Below are 19,340 nucleotides of genomic sequence, written 5' to 3' on the forward strand. Positions count from 1 at the left end.
GAAACAGTGAATAAACACAGAACAGCAGCAGAGATGAAGCACTTGAGATAAGCCTTAAACTGTTATTTTTACCAAATCTTACACAGATAGAGCAAATGTTTTATCTCTTTCATTTACATTTTTTTTCTGATGTTTCTTCATCAGACCTGATATTCTTTTGAATTTTGCAAGCCCCACATACAGTACATGGTTCATGGTAATACATATTTTAATTTTTCAATAACATGCTGGATGTGATAGGAAGGATTGCACAATTAACACTTCATGATGATCTAATAGAAGTTCTGCATAATACTGTAGTTTGGTAAGGTATATGGTTATTGAGCATTTGCTATCCTCATCTTTATTCTGCTCCACCCCCCTCACTGCTGAAGCCTCCATCCGACAGCCCCACTGCACCATTTTGCCCTCTGCTCCCATACGTACCTCCTCTCTTAGGCCTGTCTCATCTCCCTCACAGTGTAAGCCACTATAGTGCACTCTGGCTTCCACAGCGTACACACTGAGAAGGGACAGACCCTAGAAAATTATTAGATACATTTGTGTTTAACATCACAGTCTTCTACATCATTTTGAAAGGCAGCCCACATCATTACTTTGTGCTGTGCGACTTTATATCTGTTATTTCCGGGTGGTATTCATGTGACCGGCGGTCGGGAGACCGACAGTCACATGACCTCCTCCAGCATCCCGACCCCTCACTATCCCGATGGTCGGCATGCCGAACAACAGGGACTATTTCCACTCATGGGTGTCCACGACACCCATAGAGTGAGAATAGAACCCGTGGCGACCTCAGGTCGCCACCGAGCCCGCAAGGGGCTCGCTGCACTCACCCCTCCCTGCCGGAATCCCAGCGTCGGTATGCTGCAGGGATCCCGGCATCAGTATGCTGATGCCGGTCAGCCATACTACACCCGTTATTTCCTATGTCTCTATTCCCCTTCTCCAATAATAAAAAAAATGGTTAAATTACTGTACACTCAGGGGGCAGCTCCAGGGGAGAGGGGGAGTAGGCTGAAGGGGTAACCTATATCTCTGCACACTACCACTGGCTGTGTCTGTATAGCAGTGCAGCCCAGCAGCAGTCTCCTCGTTCTCACTGCCCAATCACAGTCTGAGCCTGTTACATGTAAAGCTGGGCATACACTACACAATTATCTGGTAGATCATCTACCAGATCTGGCTGGTTGGAATAAAATCTGGTAATGGATAAGAGCAAATGGACTACTTGCTCCCTAACACTGGAAAATGGACAAACCCCGTAGTTCAGACAAGTTGGTTAAATCACAGATTTAACCAATTTGTATGAACAACAGTTTTTGTCCATTTTTCAGTGTTTGGGAGCAAATGGTCAATTGTAATTTGCTCTTATCCATTACCAGATTTTCATTCCAACCAGACATATCTGGCAGATGATCTGCCTGATAATTGTGTAGTGTATGTCCAGCTTAAGGCAGAAGATGATTGGCTGGTACTTTAACTTTCCCAATTTTATCTCTCACCAAGCTGTGATAAAACCACCCCTCAGGTTTCTAATTATCATCATTTGCAACTAGCACCCAAAAATAAAGATTCCTTAATGCCATAATTAACTGCAATAAGGAATCTTTATTCTGCCATATGTATCATTGGCAAGTCACCAGGACAGGGGCTTCAGTAGGAGCCAATCCCACTGAGAAGTAATGTGATCACATTGTGATTACATTACTTTCTCCTTTGCTCCATTAGCTGTGCTACTGCGCATGTGCCGATGGATGCCACTGAGGGGCACCCCCTTCTATTTCATCCCCATGTGCCTGGTATGAACATACACCCCTGGTATCCATCCCCCTCTCCCAATCGGCACCTCTGCTAACAACTAGTAATTTAAAACATAGAATTCAAATTAAAACTAATATTGTTAGTCAAAGAATAAGCCATCAGCTATAATTCAAAGCTAAGTAATTAACATACTTGTTTTCTTCAGTTTAATCATTTTTGCTGTAAGAATAAAAAATAATATATTAAATATACAGACACTGTATACAGGATAGAATGTATCCATTACACAGGGCAATTAGGATATTTGAATCAGCCTTGGATCAATTCTCAAAATCAATGCTAAATGCACAAATTCGCTGAATTTTGATTCTTTGTAAAATATAGAAAGTTGAACAGGTTCAAGCAGCTTTGACGATGTTCCTGCAGCCTTGGCTATGTCCTGCCATGAACAAGTTGGTTCACTCAAGATTGAGCCAGGTTATACAAGTGCAAGGCCTTTGTGTTGGTGATATTTACATTTTTTAAACAATTTCAAATCTCCATGCATATATGAAGGTATCACATTAACAGGCAAAAGTTCAATAGAAATCCCACAGTAGCTAGAGCTTTAGAAGAGATAGCATAACAGGAACTGCAGGTGTAAAACAGCTGGGATAATATATATTTATTGTGAGTGTCATAGGAGAATTATTATTTAACATACAGTATATAATTAGGAGAGTGCTAGATTGTGGTAATGGTTTATGTGTGAGCAAGTAGAACAGATAGAACTGGAGGTAAAAAATTGTGGTTAAGGGGCCTATTTACTAAACCTTGGAGATAGAATGGACAGAGATAAAGTACCAGCCAGTCAGGTCCTAACTGTCATTGGCTGGTACTTTATCTCCGTCCATTTTATCTCCATCCAAGGCTTAGTAAATAGAATCAAAGTCTGCTTCTAGGTTCTGGTAGATAATGGACAATATAAGAAGAGGTAGACAGAGGCTTAGCAAATTTCTGTTCCTGGGGTTTGGTACATTGTATAAGCAGTTAGCAATGGCCAGGAAATAGCAAGATCAGGCTTTGTCTGCAAAGTCCAGTACACATACACACAGTATAGTATATGGGAACAGGCAAAAGAGTCTGGAGTCACAGCTAAAATTGTTGCACAGAGAGCAAACTGGAGCATTGTATGCAGTAGCCATACAAAGCAAACACTGGCAATTGCCTAGCATTGAATGCTAGATCTGACCAGGCCTTATGTATAGCATGGGGTGTGAAAATCTGAGTTCATAAGAGACCTCCATCAATCAGAGTATACACAGTTTGACTTTCATAATGATAGGAATGTGACATGTGTCAAATAAGTGATGATTCTTCTAATCCAGAGGAAAATTTTACTGAATATACTGTATGTGATCAAAATTGCTTTGCCAGCCTAGTGTAATTGCATGACATGGGCCTGACTCTGAGTCAGAAGCAGCTGCATCCATGTAAGCATCTTTTAGCAGTAGCATCTCTGCGGCTTTATGCAAATTATACTTCAAATCCTTTCCGTGGTGTACAGCCAAGCATATGATTGTGAAACGATTGAGATGCCCAGTATGAGACTATACTGTATAGATGCTATATACAGCTTGGTGTACCACCATCAGTTGCAAAATTTTCACCAGCCCTAAGATAGATTTTCTGTATGAGTATGGCCTCAAATGTGAATAATGAAGGGTCTGTGTATGCAACACACCCACTACACTCGTATGCCCATAAAACGAGTCATTTCCATTTGCCTGAATAGCAACATCCCTGCACTGCCCAGGAATACCCAGCACATTTCCAATACATTTCTGATACAGTGCTTCTCAGTAGCAACTGCACCTCTGTGCATGCACTGTCCAACTATTGCAAAGCAACTTTAATGTGCCTTAAGCTTGGCGGGATATTTATAAAAATAATAATTTGTTTGGACATGGTGAATGTATATTCTCTCATAGGGCAGGATGTACTAAGTGGAAAATGCGGTAAACTGCCTGTTTACCGCATTTTCCTGATGTACCATCCCCGGCCGGCAGGTCAGCGCCGCGGCGGGGTTCGCCAGCTTTAGCTGGCGATAGTCCATAGAAGCCTATGGGCTGCGCTCCGCGGCGCTGTGTGAGGGATCCCTCCCAGCATGCCTTGCGGCCACCCCCATCACCCTGCGCATGCGCAGACTGACTCCTGGGGCCGAATCCCGGAATCCTCGGAAGAGCTGTTCTCCGCAATGCTGATCGCATATGTAAGTACATATGCGATTAGCATCGTGGCGCAGGGCGGCGATGGGCGGCGATGTACATTAGTACATCCCGCCCATAGTATTTTTCTACACATCCTTTCAATTTTAATATGAAGTACAAATGTTTTTTTCTTTATTCAGGAATCTAAGATGTTTTCCATCATGAAGTTGTCTTGCCCTTGTATGTAACTTGACAGGTGATAAAGCTGTAGAGGTTTCAGGGGAAGGTGATGCCAACTCTATTTCAGACTCATAGGTGGTCATTCCGAGTTGTTAGCTCGCTAGCAGTTTTTAGCAGCTGTGCAAACACTATGCCGTCTCCCACTGGGAGTGTATTTTAGCTTAGCAGAAGTGTGAACGAAAGTATCGCAGAGCGGCTACAAAGTTTTTTTGTGCAGTTTTAGAGTAGCTCAAAACCTACTCAGCGCTTGCGAACACTTCAGACTATTCAGTTCCTGTTTTGACATCACAAACACGACCTGCCTTCGCCAAGCCACGCCTGCGTTTTTTCTGTCACGCCTGCATTTTTCAGAACACTCCCTGAAAAAACGGTCAGTTGACACCCAGAAACGGGTGGTCTTCAGTATGCCGGCGGTCGGGCTCCCGGCGACCAGCATACCGGCGCCGGGAGCCCGACAGCCGGCATACCGACACTTATTCTCCCTCGTGGGGGTCCACAACCCCACTGGAGGGAGAATAAAGTGCGCCACCGTGCCCGTAGCGTGGTGAGCGCAGCGAGCCCGCAAGGGGCTCATTTGCGCTCGCCACACTGTCGGTAAGCCGGCAGTTGGGTTCCCGGCGCCGGTATGCTGGTCGCCGGGAGCCCGACCGCCGGCATATCGTAGTGAACCCCCCAGAAACGCCCACTTCATGTCAATAACTCTGCGGCCAGCAGTGCGACTGAAAAGCTTTGCTAGACCCTGTGTGAAACTATATCGTTCATTGTAATAGCACGTCGCACGTGCACAATGCACCGCATACGCATGCACGGAAGTGCTGTTTTTTAGCCTCATCGCTGCACAGCGACCGAAAACAGCTAGCGATCAACTCGGAATGACCACCATGAATCAATGGGTGTATTCTTCAAAGGTTAGTGGTGGTATGTGCAGTACAGGACTGGAAATGTATACCAATTAATTAATTTGTAAATTTAGTTGAAGGCTGCGAGACTAATAGATAACCAGACCTAATTTAACTAGTAGTACTGGTAGTCGATTTTTGTGTGCTTGTATTTTGTATTTGTTGAGGATTTTGTAAGTGCTTATACATTTTAGGTCTCGGTGGAATTTTGTACTATTGGAACATCACTATGTTTGTTGGGATCAGGAAATGGCTGGGGATGATATCCAATTAGTACTATACAGAGGATGGGTAACAGTTGTTATATGCAAACTCAGCTAGTGAGAGGCATTCAACCCATACAGTATCTCCTGCCTAAACTTAGTATACACACAAATGTTAATCAAAACATTGGTTCATTATTTCTGTTTGCCTATCAGTCTGTGGGTAATACCCACAAGTTTTTAGCTGTATTTGTACACTGTGAAAGGCCTTTCAGAAGCTTGAGGGCAGCCCCCTCTTTTAAGGAATTGGAGTTCTGCCATTTCCTGAGAGCTTAGACCTTTTATTTTGTAGAGAGAATTCAGCCAAGAAATGAGTAGGATTGGAACATTAGAGACATGAGTGAAGTTAAAGGTCTTGAGATTTGATAGGACCCTGCACACTCCCAATCTGCATAGGTTCCTGATCCTGTGTATCAGATATAAACAGGGGGCGGGATGTAATGGCGTCTGAGATTGCCAGAGGTGCGAGATGCCGGACGATCTCAGACAGTTTTTAAAAGGGTCAATTTCTTACAAGGCCAAACCATGCCTTGCAAGTAATTGCCCCTTTAAAAAAAAGTCAGAGATCGGCCAGCATCCCGCACCTCTGGCAATCTCAGACGCCATTACATCCCGCCCAGAGAGTTTATCAATAACACTGTTATTGTATAATATTTAAAGGAGAAGCCTGTCTGTTTTAACCTTTTATATTGTATTCAAATGGGGTAAATGTACTAAGGTGGGAGTTCTATTTGAGATGGGATGTTGCCCATAGCAACCAATCAGATTCCAGGTATTATCTTCTAGAAGGTGCTAGATAAATGAGAAGTAGAATCTAATTGTCTGCTATGGGCAACATCCCATCTTAAATAGAACTTCCTTCTTAGTAAATTTACCCCAATGTTTGTAATTTTGCATTTTCTGTGTATGGCTCTGCTGCACATATCTATATGGTGGTGTCATATAAATAAAAGATAATAATATTAATGGTAAGCCAGAGCACTGCATCTTGCTTTTTTCCTTTTGTTTTTCAGTAATCCGGGAGTCTATTTCTATGCAGTGAATCATGAATTCTGCAACACATGGAAGCATATCTCTGTAAATGCCAAATCACCCTTAATTTGTCGTTAAAGTTTTTGAAAAAAGTATGTTTCTTAACAGTGTCTCTCACTCAATGGCTTAAATTTACTAAGATTTGAGTTCTACTTAAGATGGGATGTTGCCCATAGCAGCCAATCAGATTCCAGGTATTATTTTCTAGAAGGTGCTAGATAAATGATAAGTAGAATCTGATTGATTGCTATCAGCAACATCCCATCTTAAATAGAACTCCCATCTTAGTAAAGTTACCACAATGTCTAAATTCAGTGATGCACTCTACAAGAACACAAGCACTTTAAAAGTAAATTAGCAAGCTTTGCCTCTATTGTCTCATGAGGGTTGTGAAAACCTTTGTACATGTTTGTAGAATCAGTAGAAGAGAATTGAAGATCTCTGTAGGTAGAGAGGTGCCCAAGTAAATGCATATTGTTTTAGTAGAGTAAAAAGAAATGCCCCACCTTTAGAAAATATGTACAGTACATAGAATAAGTCTATGGGTACATCTGAAAGACCAGCTAGCACTGAGCAATCAACTGCTGATGCTGATTTCTTTTCCCATCAGAGCAAACTTGATAATGTGCTGTAGCCACACTAAGCAAACACTTGGAATAACCTAGCACTGAATGCTAGGTCTGGCACTACTTTAGCAGGTAGTGGAGTTTTCGGAAGTTCATAAGAGACTGCTCGCAACTTGTGTATGTGTGATTTGAAATCCATAACAACGGGAACTCATGTTTGTTAAGGATTCTTTCTTCTAAGCCTCAGGGCAACTTTACTAAATATATGTGATCCAGATTGCGTAGCCAGCTTAGTTTATTGGCACACAAAGAGAGCAGAACATAGAACAACTCACAACTGTGAGAACCTCTCTTGAACAAAATACACTTTGTTTATACCTCCCAACTGTCCCGATTTTAACAGCACAATCCCATATTTTGGGTAATGTCCAACCCATGGGCCGCAGTGTCCCGCGGTGGAGTGGGCTGCTGGGAGACCCCTATAACTCGCTACTCTGCTTAGCACAGTGGTGGTGAATAGATGCTGTGAGCATGTGTACAGCGTCCACTCATGGGACACAGAGGGGCGGGGGCATGGCCAGCAGCTCACAGAGCACTGGCATGCCCTAACAGTGCCAAAAACAAGAGTCATGGCTCACAATCGTGGCAGTTGTCCTGCGATAACTATCAAGAATGTTAAGAGGTATGCTTTGTTGACTACATTGAGGATACAGCTACATTGCCGGCAGTCAGGATCCCGACGGTCAGGATACCGACGCAGGAATCCTGACCACTGATGTCGGTATGTTGACCATCGGGATCCCATACCCAATGCCTACATTGTTTAACACAACCCCAAAAAAATGAGGTGCTCTCTTGCTGTACACACTGCTGTTACAAAATATTACTAACAGTACATAATACTATCTGCTAAATAGTGATATTTAATGTCTGGTGATGAGGAGACATGATAAGTTGAATTCCACCATTTATGATATTGGGGTCTATTTACTAAGGTGGAGATAAAGTGGACAGAGATATAGTGCCAGCCAACCAGCTCCTAACTGGTTTTTCAAACCCAGCCTGTGATATGGTAGTTAGGAGCTGATTGGCTGGTACTTTATCTCCGTCCACTTTATCTCCATCCAAGTCTTAGTAAATTGACTGCATAGTGAGCATTGCAACATAATATTGTCTTGTTACAGGTATAACAACTATTTAAATTAAGTTATTGAATTTAATTGCCTATTTAGTCCAATATGTGCTAGTGAGTTAATATAGCAATTAAATATATTGTATAGATGGAATAGTGAGGAGTTACCAGCAAAAGTGGCTGTAGTTGTGGGCAGCTGTGGTAGCTTGTTTTAGTGCTTTATACCAATGTGGCTATCCTTTTAACTTAGACGGGGGATAATACGTATGCAAGCGGACACCAGTGCTGTCTATTGGTATTATGTTGTTTGTGACAATCATAATCATTAGTATCTGCACTTACACCAGCCCCATGCTAGCTGCAAAAGATCTGTCTGAAATGGGCTTCCCTTTCCCATGCACACAACTCAAAATCACCAATAACAATTCCGATGGCACTCTCACAAGTAATGGTGGTTCCATGTGATCACTTTGCCATCACCCAGTTCCTGCCCTGATAAAACCCTATTTCATGCAACGACAGATCTGGCCAAGTATCAACCGACTCAGAATATGATGGGTATACGCAAATATGCAAAAATTCACCATTTTAGTCTGTGAAGAGAGATTGGAGTGTTAACTAAAACAATGCTACATGAGGAAGTCTATCAAGGTTGCGCGGGAAGGTGAGAGCTACACTAAATATTATAAAGCATCTGGAACTGTCAGCTTGCTGTACAGGAAGTCAGATCTCCACACAGTAAGAATGACCTCATGATATTGGTCACTTCGTCTTCTCCAGAGTATCATTTTATATAGTGGAAAAAAATCATTACAAAGTTTAAGCAGAACTAAAATCTTGCCTATAGTATGAAAATGTTACTTTCTGTTAACAGGATTATTTTCTAAAATTATAGGGGGTATATTTGCTAAAGTGCAGATTTATAGAAGTGGAGATGTTGCCCATAGCAACCAATCAGATTCTAGCTATTATCTTCTAGAAGGTGCTAGATAAATGGTAAGTAGAATCTGATTGGAGGCTATGGTCAACATCTCCACTTCTATAAACCTGCACTTTAGTAATTATACCCCTAGGTGTGTTTTCCACCTGGATCTGCCACAAAGCAACATATGTACACAATCAATTCATTAAAAAAACAACCAACAGTTTGAATGATATAAATGTTTGCACCTGGATTATATAGATAATCCATTTGCTGCATTGGAAATAACTACTGTGTCATGAAGAAAAATATATTGTGACATTTTATTCTCTCTTAGTTTGACTGTCACTCTGGCTTTTATGATACAGTAACATAGTAATTACTAAATAAACAGGGCTTGACAATGTACTTGAAACTCTATTATAGACAGGATGTAGATGGCATCCCAACATACGGGATGCCAGCGGTCAGGAGACCTGCGACAGAATCTTGACACCTGTTAGAATTGCAGCACTGAAATTCTGACAGGCTGTTGGGAGGAGGGGGGTAATGGTTAGGATGTGGGAAGGGAAGGTTAGGGATAGGGGTAGGTTTAGTTTAGTTTATCACCCCTGTCGGGATTTGGGCAGTCGGGATGACAGTGTCTGTATTCTGACCGCCGGCATCCTGACTGCCTATCTGTGGTACCCAACCCTTATAGACACCTTAAATTCTGTGCAGGCTTAAATGGTCATGTGCTAAACAGTTGAAATGGCATTGATCCTACCTTCTTTTATTGGTGAAGGCTTTTCCACCTTAGGTTTCTCTTCTATAAAACACAACAAAAAGGGTAGCTATGAAGTGACTAGAAATATTTGTGTGTGTATACAATTTTGTTTTTTGTGCTCCAGCATATGAAGCACACAGGTTAATTGGAAAAATAAATTATTGGCATTACCCCTGGTTAATTAAACATAAATGCTGTATCCACACACATAGAGAACGCTGGTATTTCAGCTCTCTTTATGGTACATTTACGAGGACTTTATTTTAATTGAAAACTCCAAGAGATAATGCCTTAGTGCATTGTATCCATTATAATACAAGGGTAAAGTCACAGCCCAGCAATTATGTTACACTTGGAATGGTGCATCTACGATGTGAATAAGATTAGAAATTTTAAGAACAATATGGTACATTACACCTCTATAAGCATCCCAGTCACACTGGGGTATGGCATATAGATGCTAGGTGTATAAGTGCAAATCAGTAACACAGCGAATCTGAAGTATAAAAACTATTAACTGTAGACCAACCAACAGAATAGTTTGACCATAGGTATAAATTCAAGACCATGAGTCCTTTAATTTGGTACCAAAGCAATGTTAGTTTTCACATATATTAGCAGTACAAAGAAGAACAATACCAAACCAATACTGCATTTTTTATATTTAAATATATAATGCAGTGTAAAAATATGTGAAATATAGTACCACACAAAGGAATCAGGTTCCTGACCATTCACTCAAATTGATATTCTGCTACAGGGTCAATAACTTGGTGGTGCAGAACCGTGGATGAACTTGGGTGCTTGGAAACTCCATTACTATTAGCCCTACTGACAATCAAAGTGTACTGTCTTGGCACACCCTTGTCCCCTTATTTACAAAGAGACCACATTCTTTGCAGGTTGACATTGTCCTTTCAAACAAGAAAACAGTGAGTTACAGTACAAGAAAATGCATAGTTTATAGACACTGCAGCATCAGTGGTCATAACACTCAAGTGGTTTGTTAGGGAGAGATGGAAAGAGTGGGATGAAAGAAAGGTGGTAAGACAGTTATAGATTATCTGCTCAAAAAGTCTGGGGGCAAAGGAGACGAGATAATGTGGTGGTAATTAGACTCAGGATCAAGCATAGTTTTTTTAAGGAATGGATAGGCAAATGAATGCTTAAAGGCAGAGGGGGCAATACCTAATGAGAGGGAGAGACTGAGGAGGTGGGCAAGATGGAAACAGGCAGAAGGAGAGCATAAGTAAAGGAGGCAGGAAGAGGTGGAACTTGATGATGCCCTAATTAGGATCAAGACTTTGTCTGGAGATACTGAGGAGAATTAAGTCAAATTTGTTTAAATAGATGGGTTGAAACAAGCCGGGAAAGAAGGGGATGGGGTAATGAGGATGTGGTGGGATGTGATGTCCTGATATATGGATTCAGTTTTAGATGTGAAGTCAGGGTCAGAGAGTGAGGATTGGAGACAAGGAGGGGAGGCAGAGAAGAGAGTTGAAAGTGATGAAGGGAAGATGGATGTTGAAGGACTTGGAGAAGAAAAGGATCTTGAAATAAGGCTGCTTAGAGAGGGAAAGAGCAGCACTGTAGATTTAGAGTGTACATTTGAAATTTGGGAAGTCTGCATTAAAATTAGATTTCCTTGATTAGCGATTCTTTAACACTGTTTTCAGGTATCTGGGGCATATGGAATGCAAAGAGTGAGGTGTGGATCTGCCAAGGTAAGTATTAACCAAGAGAGCAACAGAGTCTACAGCAGGAGTAAGGGATAAATCATATAGGAAAAAAGCTTGCTCAGAGCAGGTGAAAGAGACAATGGTGGAGAGAAGTGAGTAGAGCAAGGAGAATAAGGACACAGTATCAATAGGCTCAAAGTTACCCTTAGTGTTAGAAGTTTTGGAAGAGAGAGGTGGAGAAGGAGTGAGGGATAATTTAGAAAGAAGATGATGGTCAGAGAGAGGGAATAGGGAATTTGTGAAATATTAAATATCATAAGTGAAGAGCAGATCAAGTGAGTGCCCAATCACATGGGAGGGTGAGGAGGTCCATTTGAAGAGGTAAAACAATGATGGGAGGGAAAGGAGGGGTCAATGGGGACATTTACAGGCAGAGAAGTCAGTGGGTACATTAATATGGATATTAAAGCCACATAAGATGAGAGAGAGAAGGTTTGAAGACAGGAAGTGGGAGTGCCAGGAAGCAAAGTTGTCAAGGAATATATATATATATATATATATATATAAAATCACCACCTGTTTTTTTACACTATCAGGGTAGTGTAGAGGTCAAGGAAGCTTGAGTGAGGCCTGTTACTTCTAACCCTCACTAATGGATGACTGAGTATAAATTCATGCTTACTTATAAATATTTAAATATCCTTTGATATATTTAAGTGTGCTTACAGAGTGCTTCTTTCCAAGAAAGATAATATATTACCTATATACTAAATGTACCTAATAAAATACAGTGTAACTAGGACAAACATAACAAATAAGATAAAGGCACGGATTTTACTTGACATCACAAAATGTCTACATCATTTTTAAAGAACCCTCAAATCACTAAAATGTGCCTTGTTGTTAGTGGGGACTCTATGTCAGTGGCTGCCTAATTTCCAGGATTTAGTCCCATGACATTGCCCATGGCTGTATAGACAGTGTTGCAACTATTGCTGCAGTCCAGGGAGCTGCTATAATGACAAACCAGTTTGTGGGGTGCATTGATATATTCCAACGGTCTGGAGGTACCTTGCTTCCTAGGCCCAGGATGTGGGGTCTACAAGAGTGGTAAGGGCCTACCCAGGGTGTATGGCACTGATGCTGCTCCTGTCACATCTACCCTTGTTCCATTAAAATAACCACATTAGTGTACATGTCACTACCTACCAAAAGATCAGCATTCAGCATTCAAAAATATGTATGTTGTGACTCTCACAATGATCAGATTCTAATCTATCTCTGGTTACTTAAAAAATATGGCATAGCAGGCAAGAAATAAAGGATAATTTCAATTTGTAAAGATACATAAAAAATGCTAAAAAACAAAACAAAAAAAGTACATATTTATCTCACTATTTTGGTTGGTGCAAGGCTTTTCATCTGATATGCAAAAAATATCAGACAACTACAAGGGTGAACTTGGATCCATCTACACATTTGGGCCCTCCTAATGAACAGACTTGCATGGACCAAAATACAGTATGAGATAAAAAAAGTTTTTATTTTCATTTTAGCATGGGCATTGTTATTTTACTCTCACAATAAATAACATTTTAGTAATTATACATGCATATTCACTACCTGTTCTTTTACTACAGTTCAGTGTAATCATAACTGTTCCCTCTGTCCTGTACAGTGCTACGCATAGTTGTTACAGCTTACCTCTCTTTGGTGTTATTTTGGATGGTTTTTCTTTGGGTAGCTCTGCAGATATAACAAAATAAAGGTACTGTAAGGTGCTGTCAATAATACATACTGTAAGTATACAGTGTACAGTTCATGAAATTTACATTCAAAAAGTTTCCAACTAGGAAACTTTTTTTATTTAAAAAAATTTAAATAAAATGTATGTACACATTCAAGAACAGAACAATAATGTTGCTAAAAATATTCCATTCCAAATAGTAAAATATATTTCAAGTATTCTTTGCTGAATTAAAACTACAGCATGTTGTATGCAACTTAGCTGCAATTTCACTGACATTGCATGCTTGGAACTGCAAGCCAATATTTGCCATATCCCTCTAAACTCAGATGGATTTCTGCAAACAAGCAACTCAGAATAGACCACGGTTTTGCCCAATCACAAAAAAGCCCGCAAAGGGTTCAGTATGATATCCAGGAGTTCAGGATGACAACACTGACCCCAGCTTCCTGAATCTGAGAATCTTAAAACCTTTGGAGGGAAAGTACACTAACCCTCCCCCTCCCATCCTAACCCAAACCCTCCTGGAGTGGAGGCTAGAGCTAAACTTAGGCGAGGGGGGTGGCTAGGGATAAATCTTGGGGGTTGCGACTACAGCTAACAACCACCCCAATACTTACCTTACCTTCAGGATGGTGGCTGAGAGGTGTTGGGATACCGGCGTTGGTCACATAACCGCTGGCATCCCAACTGCCGGGATGCTAAAAGCATACCCCCGCAAAACGGATTTGCATGCATCTCTGCATCAGCCACTGTACAGTATGTCCAGCTGTGGACTCCCTTCCCATGTGGGTTTTCACTACAGTTCTCATATAATGAGACACCACTTTTATTAAATTGGCACCAGTGCACCAGTTGAGGAAAGATTTTAGTTTTTTTTTTTTTGTTTATGTTTTTTTTTTAAATAGAAGCCTCATCTACTGAATGATTATGGGGGTCATTCCGAGTTAATCGCTAGCTGCTTTAGTTCGCTGCATGTTCGTGACGTCAAAACAGGAACTGAATAGTCTGAAGTGATCGCAAGCACTGAGTAGGTCTGAAGCTACTCTGAAACTGCACAAAAATATTTTGTAACCGCTCTGTGATCCTTTCGTTCGCACTTCTGCTAAGCTAAAGTACACTCCCAGTGGGAGGCGGCATAGCATTTGCTCGACTGCTAAAATCAGCTAGCGAGCGAACAACTCGGAATGACCACCTACTTGTTGTTTATGTACTAATGCATGGTAGCATAGCTATATTAGGCAGTCACAACATTATTTGTGTAATTACTTGTAGTTTTACTGCAATTCTTTCTGACATATCTCCTAATATTAGATGAAGATGTTCCTTTTAATTTAATTTAATATAATTTAATTTGAAGTTTTACCATTTCCTTTCATTCCTACAGTCTATTCCACCTAAGTAATTACAAAAGTATAATTATTTTAATTTGCAATCTGATAAGATTTATTGAATACACCATTAAATAGTGTGCTCAGTTTCTAGGTCAGCGCTTGCAAGAAGAAAGCTAATTAAGAGATTATCTTACATCTTTAAACCACTTATGACAAGTCTAGAAATTATGTTGGTGGGTAAAATTAAGATTCAAAAGCCCAGTGCTAGTTTTTCAAGCTATCCACTAATGTTTAATTTTAGCTTAGTAACAATATACTATACTTCACTTATTGCAATTTTTATGTAGTTTCCAATTAAGTGGGTTTGTAATAATGTAAGTACAGGTTGAGTATCCCTTATCCAAAATGCTTGGGACCAGAAGTATTTTGGATATCGGATTATTCTGTATTTTGTAATAATTGCATACCATAATGAGATATCATGGTGATGGGACCTAAGTCTAAGCACTGAATGCATTTATGTTTCATATACACCTTATATACACAGTCTGAAGGTCATTTTAAGCCAATATTTTTAATAACTTTGTGCATTAAACAAAGTGTGTGTACATTCACACAATTCATTTATGTTTCATAGGCATCTTATACACACCGCCTGAAGGTCATTTAATACAATATTTTAATAACTTTGTGTATTAAACAAAGTTTGTGTACATTGAGCCATCAGAAAACAAAGGTTTCACTATCTCACTCAAAAAATTCCGTATTTCGGAATATTTCATATTTCGGAATATTTGGATATGGGATACTCAACCTGTATTATTCCAGTTAATGAATGATTACTGTATGTCACTCAAATATACAGTACTGGGCAAAATGTTAGGCAGTTATGCAAAAAAATGCCGCAAAGTAAGAATGCTTTCAAAAATACAAGTGTTAATAGTTAACAAAATGCAAAGTGAATGAACAGAAGAGAAATCTAAATCAAATCAATATTTGGTGTGACCACCCTTTGCCTTCAAAATAGTATCAATTGTTCTAGGTACACTTGCATGCAGTTTTTTAAGGAACTATGAGCAGTGAAAGCTATATATTGCAAATGATTATAGTACTTAGACAGTCAACTATACAGTATATCTGTTATAGCAAGCATCTTTAATCAAGAGTTTTACAGAGATTGATAAATAGTTATAACTTTTTAGGTGTATATTTCCACCTTAATGTTCTATAATCCATCAATTTCAGAAATGATACAGATACATTTGAATAGTATAATTGTATAATTTAGAAATCATTTTTTTTTACTACTGTAAATACATAGAGGGAGAAGGATCTACAGCAGGGCCGTAACTACCTATGGGCGAATGACACAGCTCAAATGCACTGAGGGCACAGCCGCTGTCATCTCTCTTTGCCGTGCCCACTGAAATTAATTTTCAAACCGGTGCTCACGGCTCACAGCTTCAGTAAATTGTCTGCAAAGCAGCATCAGGTGGAAGGTGATAGTGCTGCCGTGTGTCCTGTGAGTTCCCGGGGATATTTATTGTTGTCCCTATGCTGGCCTGCAGGTCCCGGAGTCCCCTCTGATTGGTGCCCAGGGTAAGGTTACTGTTGTCCTGCTGGGCACATTGTCGGGCTGATGTGCTGCTCGGGGCCCCGGGGGAAGAGGTAGGGAGGAGAGATTGGCCATGTGTGTATGGTGACTGCGACTCTATGGTGCTATGTATGAATGTGTATATGTGTATGTAAGTATATTGTCTATGTCTGTACAGTATGTGTGTATGTACAGTTTAGATGAATGTGTGACTGTATGTATGAATATGTGTATAGTGTATATGTATGTATGTATATACAGTGTTTGTGTGTACAGTTTATATGTACGTACAGTATATATATATGTGTATGTGTATGTACAGTGTATATGTATGTGTGTATATGTATATGTATAGTGTATATGTACGTACGTACGTACGTACGTACGTACGGTGTATATGTACGTACGTACGTACGTACGTACGTACGTACGTACAGTGTATGTGTGTATAGTGTGTGTGTACAGTGTATGTGTGTACAGTGTGTATGTATGTACAGTTTATATGTATGTACAGTGTATATGTATGTGTGTACAGTGTATATGTGTGTATGTACAGTGTGTATGTACAGTGTTTATGTATGTATGTACAGTTCACATGAATGTATGTATGTATGTACAGTGTATATGTATGTGTATGTACAGTGTATATGTCTGTGTGTATAGTGTGTATGTGTATTTACAGTGTATTTGTACGTACGTACAGTGTATATGTATGTGTGTACAGTGTATATGTGTGTATAGTGTACAGTATATCTGTATGTACAGTGTATATGTATGTATGTATGTATGTATGTATGTATGTATGTGCAGTGTATATGTATGTACAGTATGTGTGTAGAGTTTATATGTATTTATGTACAGTTTATGTGTGTATAGTGTATATGTATGTACAGTGTGTATGTATGTGTATGTATTTTGTATATTTAGGTGTGTATAGTGTGTATATATGTGTACAGCTGGGCCATAGTTGCCTATCCTCCCACCTTCTGCAGGAGATTCTAAATTCATGGTGGAGTCTCATGCTACCCCAGATTTGACATCAAATCCCCCAAATAAAATTGTACCATCCTGAGTTCGGATAGCACAAGTGTGAGTCCATATGTGACAGGATGGGTCCTGGATGAGAGGACTGGACCATAAGCTTTGAAACCAGAAGCAAACCCTATCCATGAACCTGCTTTTCCCCCACCCAACTCCTGACCAGAAAGCATCTGACAAGAGCCGTCAAGGAAGGACCCACCTGCCCACATCTAGTTCACTGCTGCACCGGTAAGTACTGCTTATAACCTGCACTTCCCCAACTCTGTTGGTACCCGCCTGCTTTACCAACCCTCCAGACATAACTAATGTGTAAAAGGGAGCTCTGCCTCAGGTACTGTGTAAAAGGGAGCTCTGCCTGCCGTAATGTGTAAAATGGGACTCTACCTGCTGTAATGTGTAAAAGGGAGCTCTGCCTCGGGTACTGTGTAAAAGGGAGCTCTGCCTGCCATAATGTGTAAAATGGGGCTCTACATTGCGTAATGTGTGACAGGGGCTCTGCCTGGTCCAATGTTTGTAAGTGGCGCTACTGTGCGGCATAGTTTGAATAATGGAGACTACTGTGCATCATAAAAGGAATTGTTATTATTTGTGGCCACGTCACTTCCCATGAAGCCATGCCTGTGGTGTGCACTGGCCCTATTTTAAATATTATAAGGGCGGGGAGGTGCCGATGATGTTTCTTGCACACAGCGCTAAAATGTCTAGTTATGGCACTTATCTACAGTATGATGCATTTCACCATCAGGGATGGAAGACTGTAAGCAATAGTCACTAACTGACAATAAATGAAACTTACAGTGTGCATGTCACAATTATCAACTGGTGCAAGGTCTGTCCTATAATGAGTAACATGTACATCATCACCCTAAGCAAGGACAACAAGTGGACATTTGACACCTACACTTTTATTATTAGAACTCTTCTACAAAAGGATACAACAATACCTACAATACCTTTCCATAAGTTGAATCAGGGCTTATGCCGCTGGTGCTGATAGCTGCACTATACCTTTGGCCATTGTTTCATTATTCATGTAATGCTCAAAAAAATGTTGCATTTATTATGTTCTTGCTTTTGGTTCTAACTTTAACTGTTAACTGTTCTGTTTTCCATTTGTTTAGCTTTAGGGTAACATTTATAAAATGTATTGTATAAAATTATATGTAGCAGCTGTTTGGGTTCTATGGGTAACTTCTCCAATAGCTCACTTCTCCACTCTTGTCACTGCTTCATCAATCTACCACATAGTACATCCACTACCTGCTGTAAATATACTTTGGCCTCACACTCCGGCTCTAACATGTACTGTGTGGTGCAGGTTGCAGATTCTTAGAGTAATATAACTATCACTCCCATACCTACAGTATGATGGCAGCTAGCCAGAAACCCCTCTCTTTGAAATCAGAGGTGTGGTTTGGTGTGTTAATGTGGTTGCCATCTGTTCTGTATAAAATAGGATTGTCGTAGATTTGAAACATGCTACATATTAAATTAATTCAATACGGGACACCATTTGTCCTGTATTAACACTCAAAACTCTCATTCATTACTGAGGGGGGGTCTATGTACTAAGCCTTGTAGAGTGGACGGAGATAAAGTACCAACCAACCAGCTCCTAGCTGTAATTTTTCAAACACAGCCTGTAACCTGGCAGTTAGCAGCTGAGGAGTGCAGACTCCAGCAGCTGAGGAGTGCAGACTCCAGCAGCTGGAGTGGGCGGTCTGCCTGCTGAACTGCAATCGGCTGCTGCTTGGACCTCCCTACCTGAAATGACTGATGCATGACATGGAGTGGACCTTCCAGAAGTAGGCACCTCACTGCTACCTGCAGCTAGCATGCTATAAAGTAAATCAGGAAATTCTCAGCAGATAGCACTCTACAAGGTGTGTGTGTGTGGGGGGTGCAATGCTCTGTCGCTAACGCATTACAACATGAGGAGGGCTGATGTAGTCTACAGGGAATGAGTGTAATACTTTTAAGGTAGCCTACTGTACCCCTCTTTTTGGGGAGGGACATGATTTGTCTTTATGATAAATGTGAGTATTGTTATGGGAGTTAGTTCGTATTATTATTATTATTTATTAACAGTTTCGTATATTTGCAACAAATTCCATTGCGCTTTACAATTGGAAATAATAGTAATAAAACAAAACTGGGTAATAACAGACAGTC

The 19,340-nt window shown here is 40.4% G+C and overlaps 1 protein-coding gene across 1 annotated transcript in view; it reads right to left on the bottom strand.

Annotated features, from left to right (window-relative positions):
- Window positions 1-19,340, bottom strand: part of TRDN (triadin) — an 862,718-nt gene that overhangs the window by 335,285 nt on the left and 508,093 nt on the right. The window contains exons 24-26 of the mRNA XM_063919338.1: window positions 13,157-13,198; window positions 9,774-9,815; window positions 1,957-1,983 (exon numbers count right to left, since the gene is read on the bottom strand). Coding sequence (XP_063775408.1) covers window positions 1,957-1,983; window positions 9,774-9,815; window positions 13,157-13,198 — 111 coding nt within the window. The remainder of the gene's footprint in view (window positions 1-1,956; window positions 1,984-9,773; window positions 9,816-13,156; window positions 13,199-19,340) is intronic.

This window comes from Pseudophryne corroboree, chromosome 4 (genome assembly GCF_028390025.1).
Source record: "Pseudophryne corroboree isolate aPseCor3 chromosome 4, aPseCor3.hap2, whole genome shotgun sequence".
Classification (NCBI taxonomy): domain Eukaryota; kingdom Metazoa; phylum Chordata; class Amphibia; order Anura; family Myobatrachidae; genus Pseudophryne; species Pseudophryne corroboree.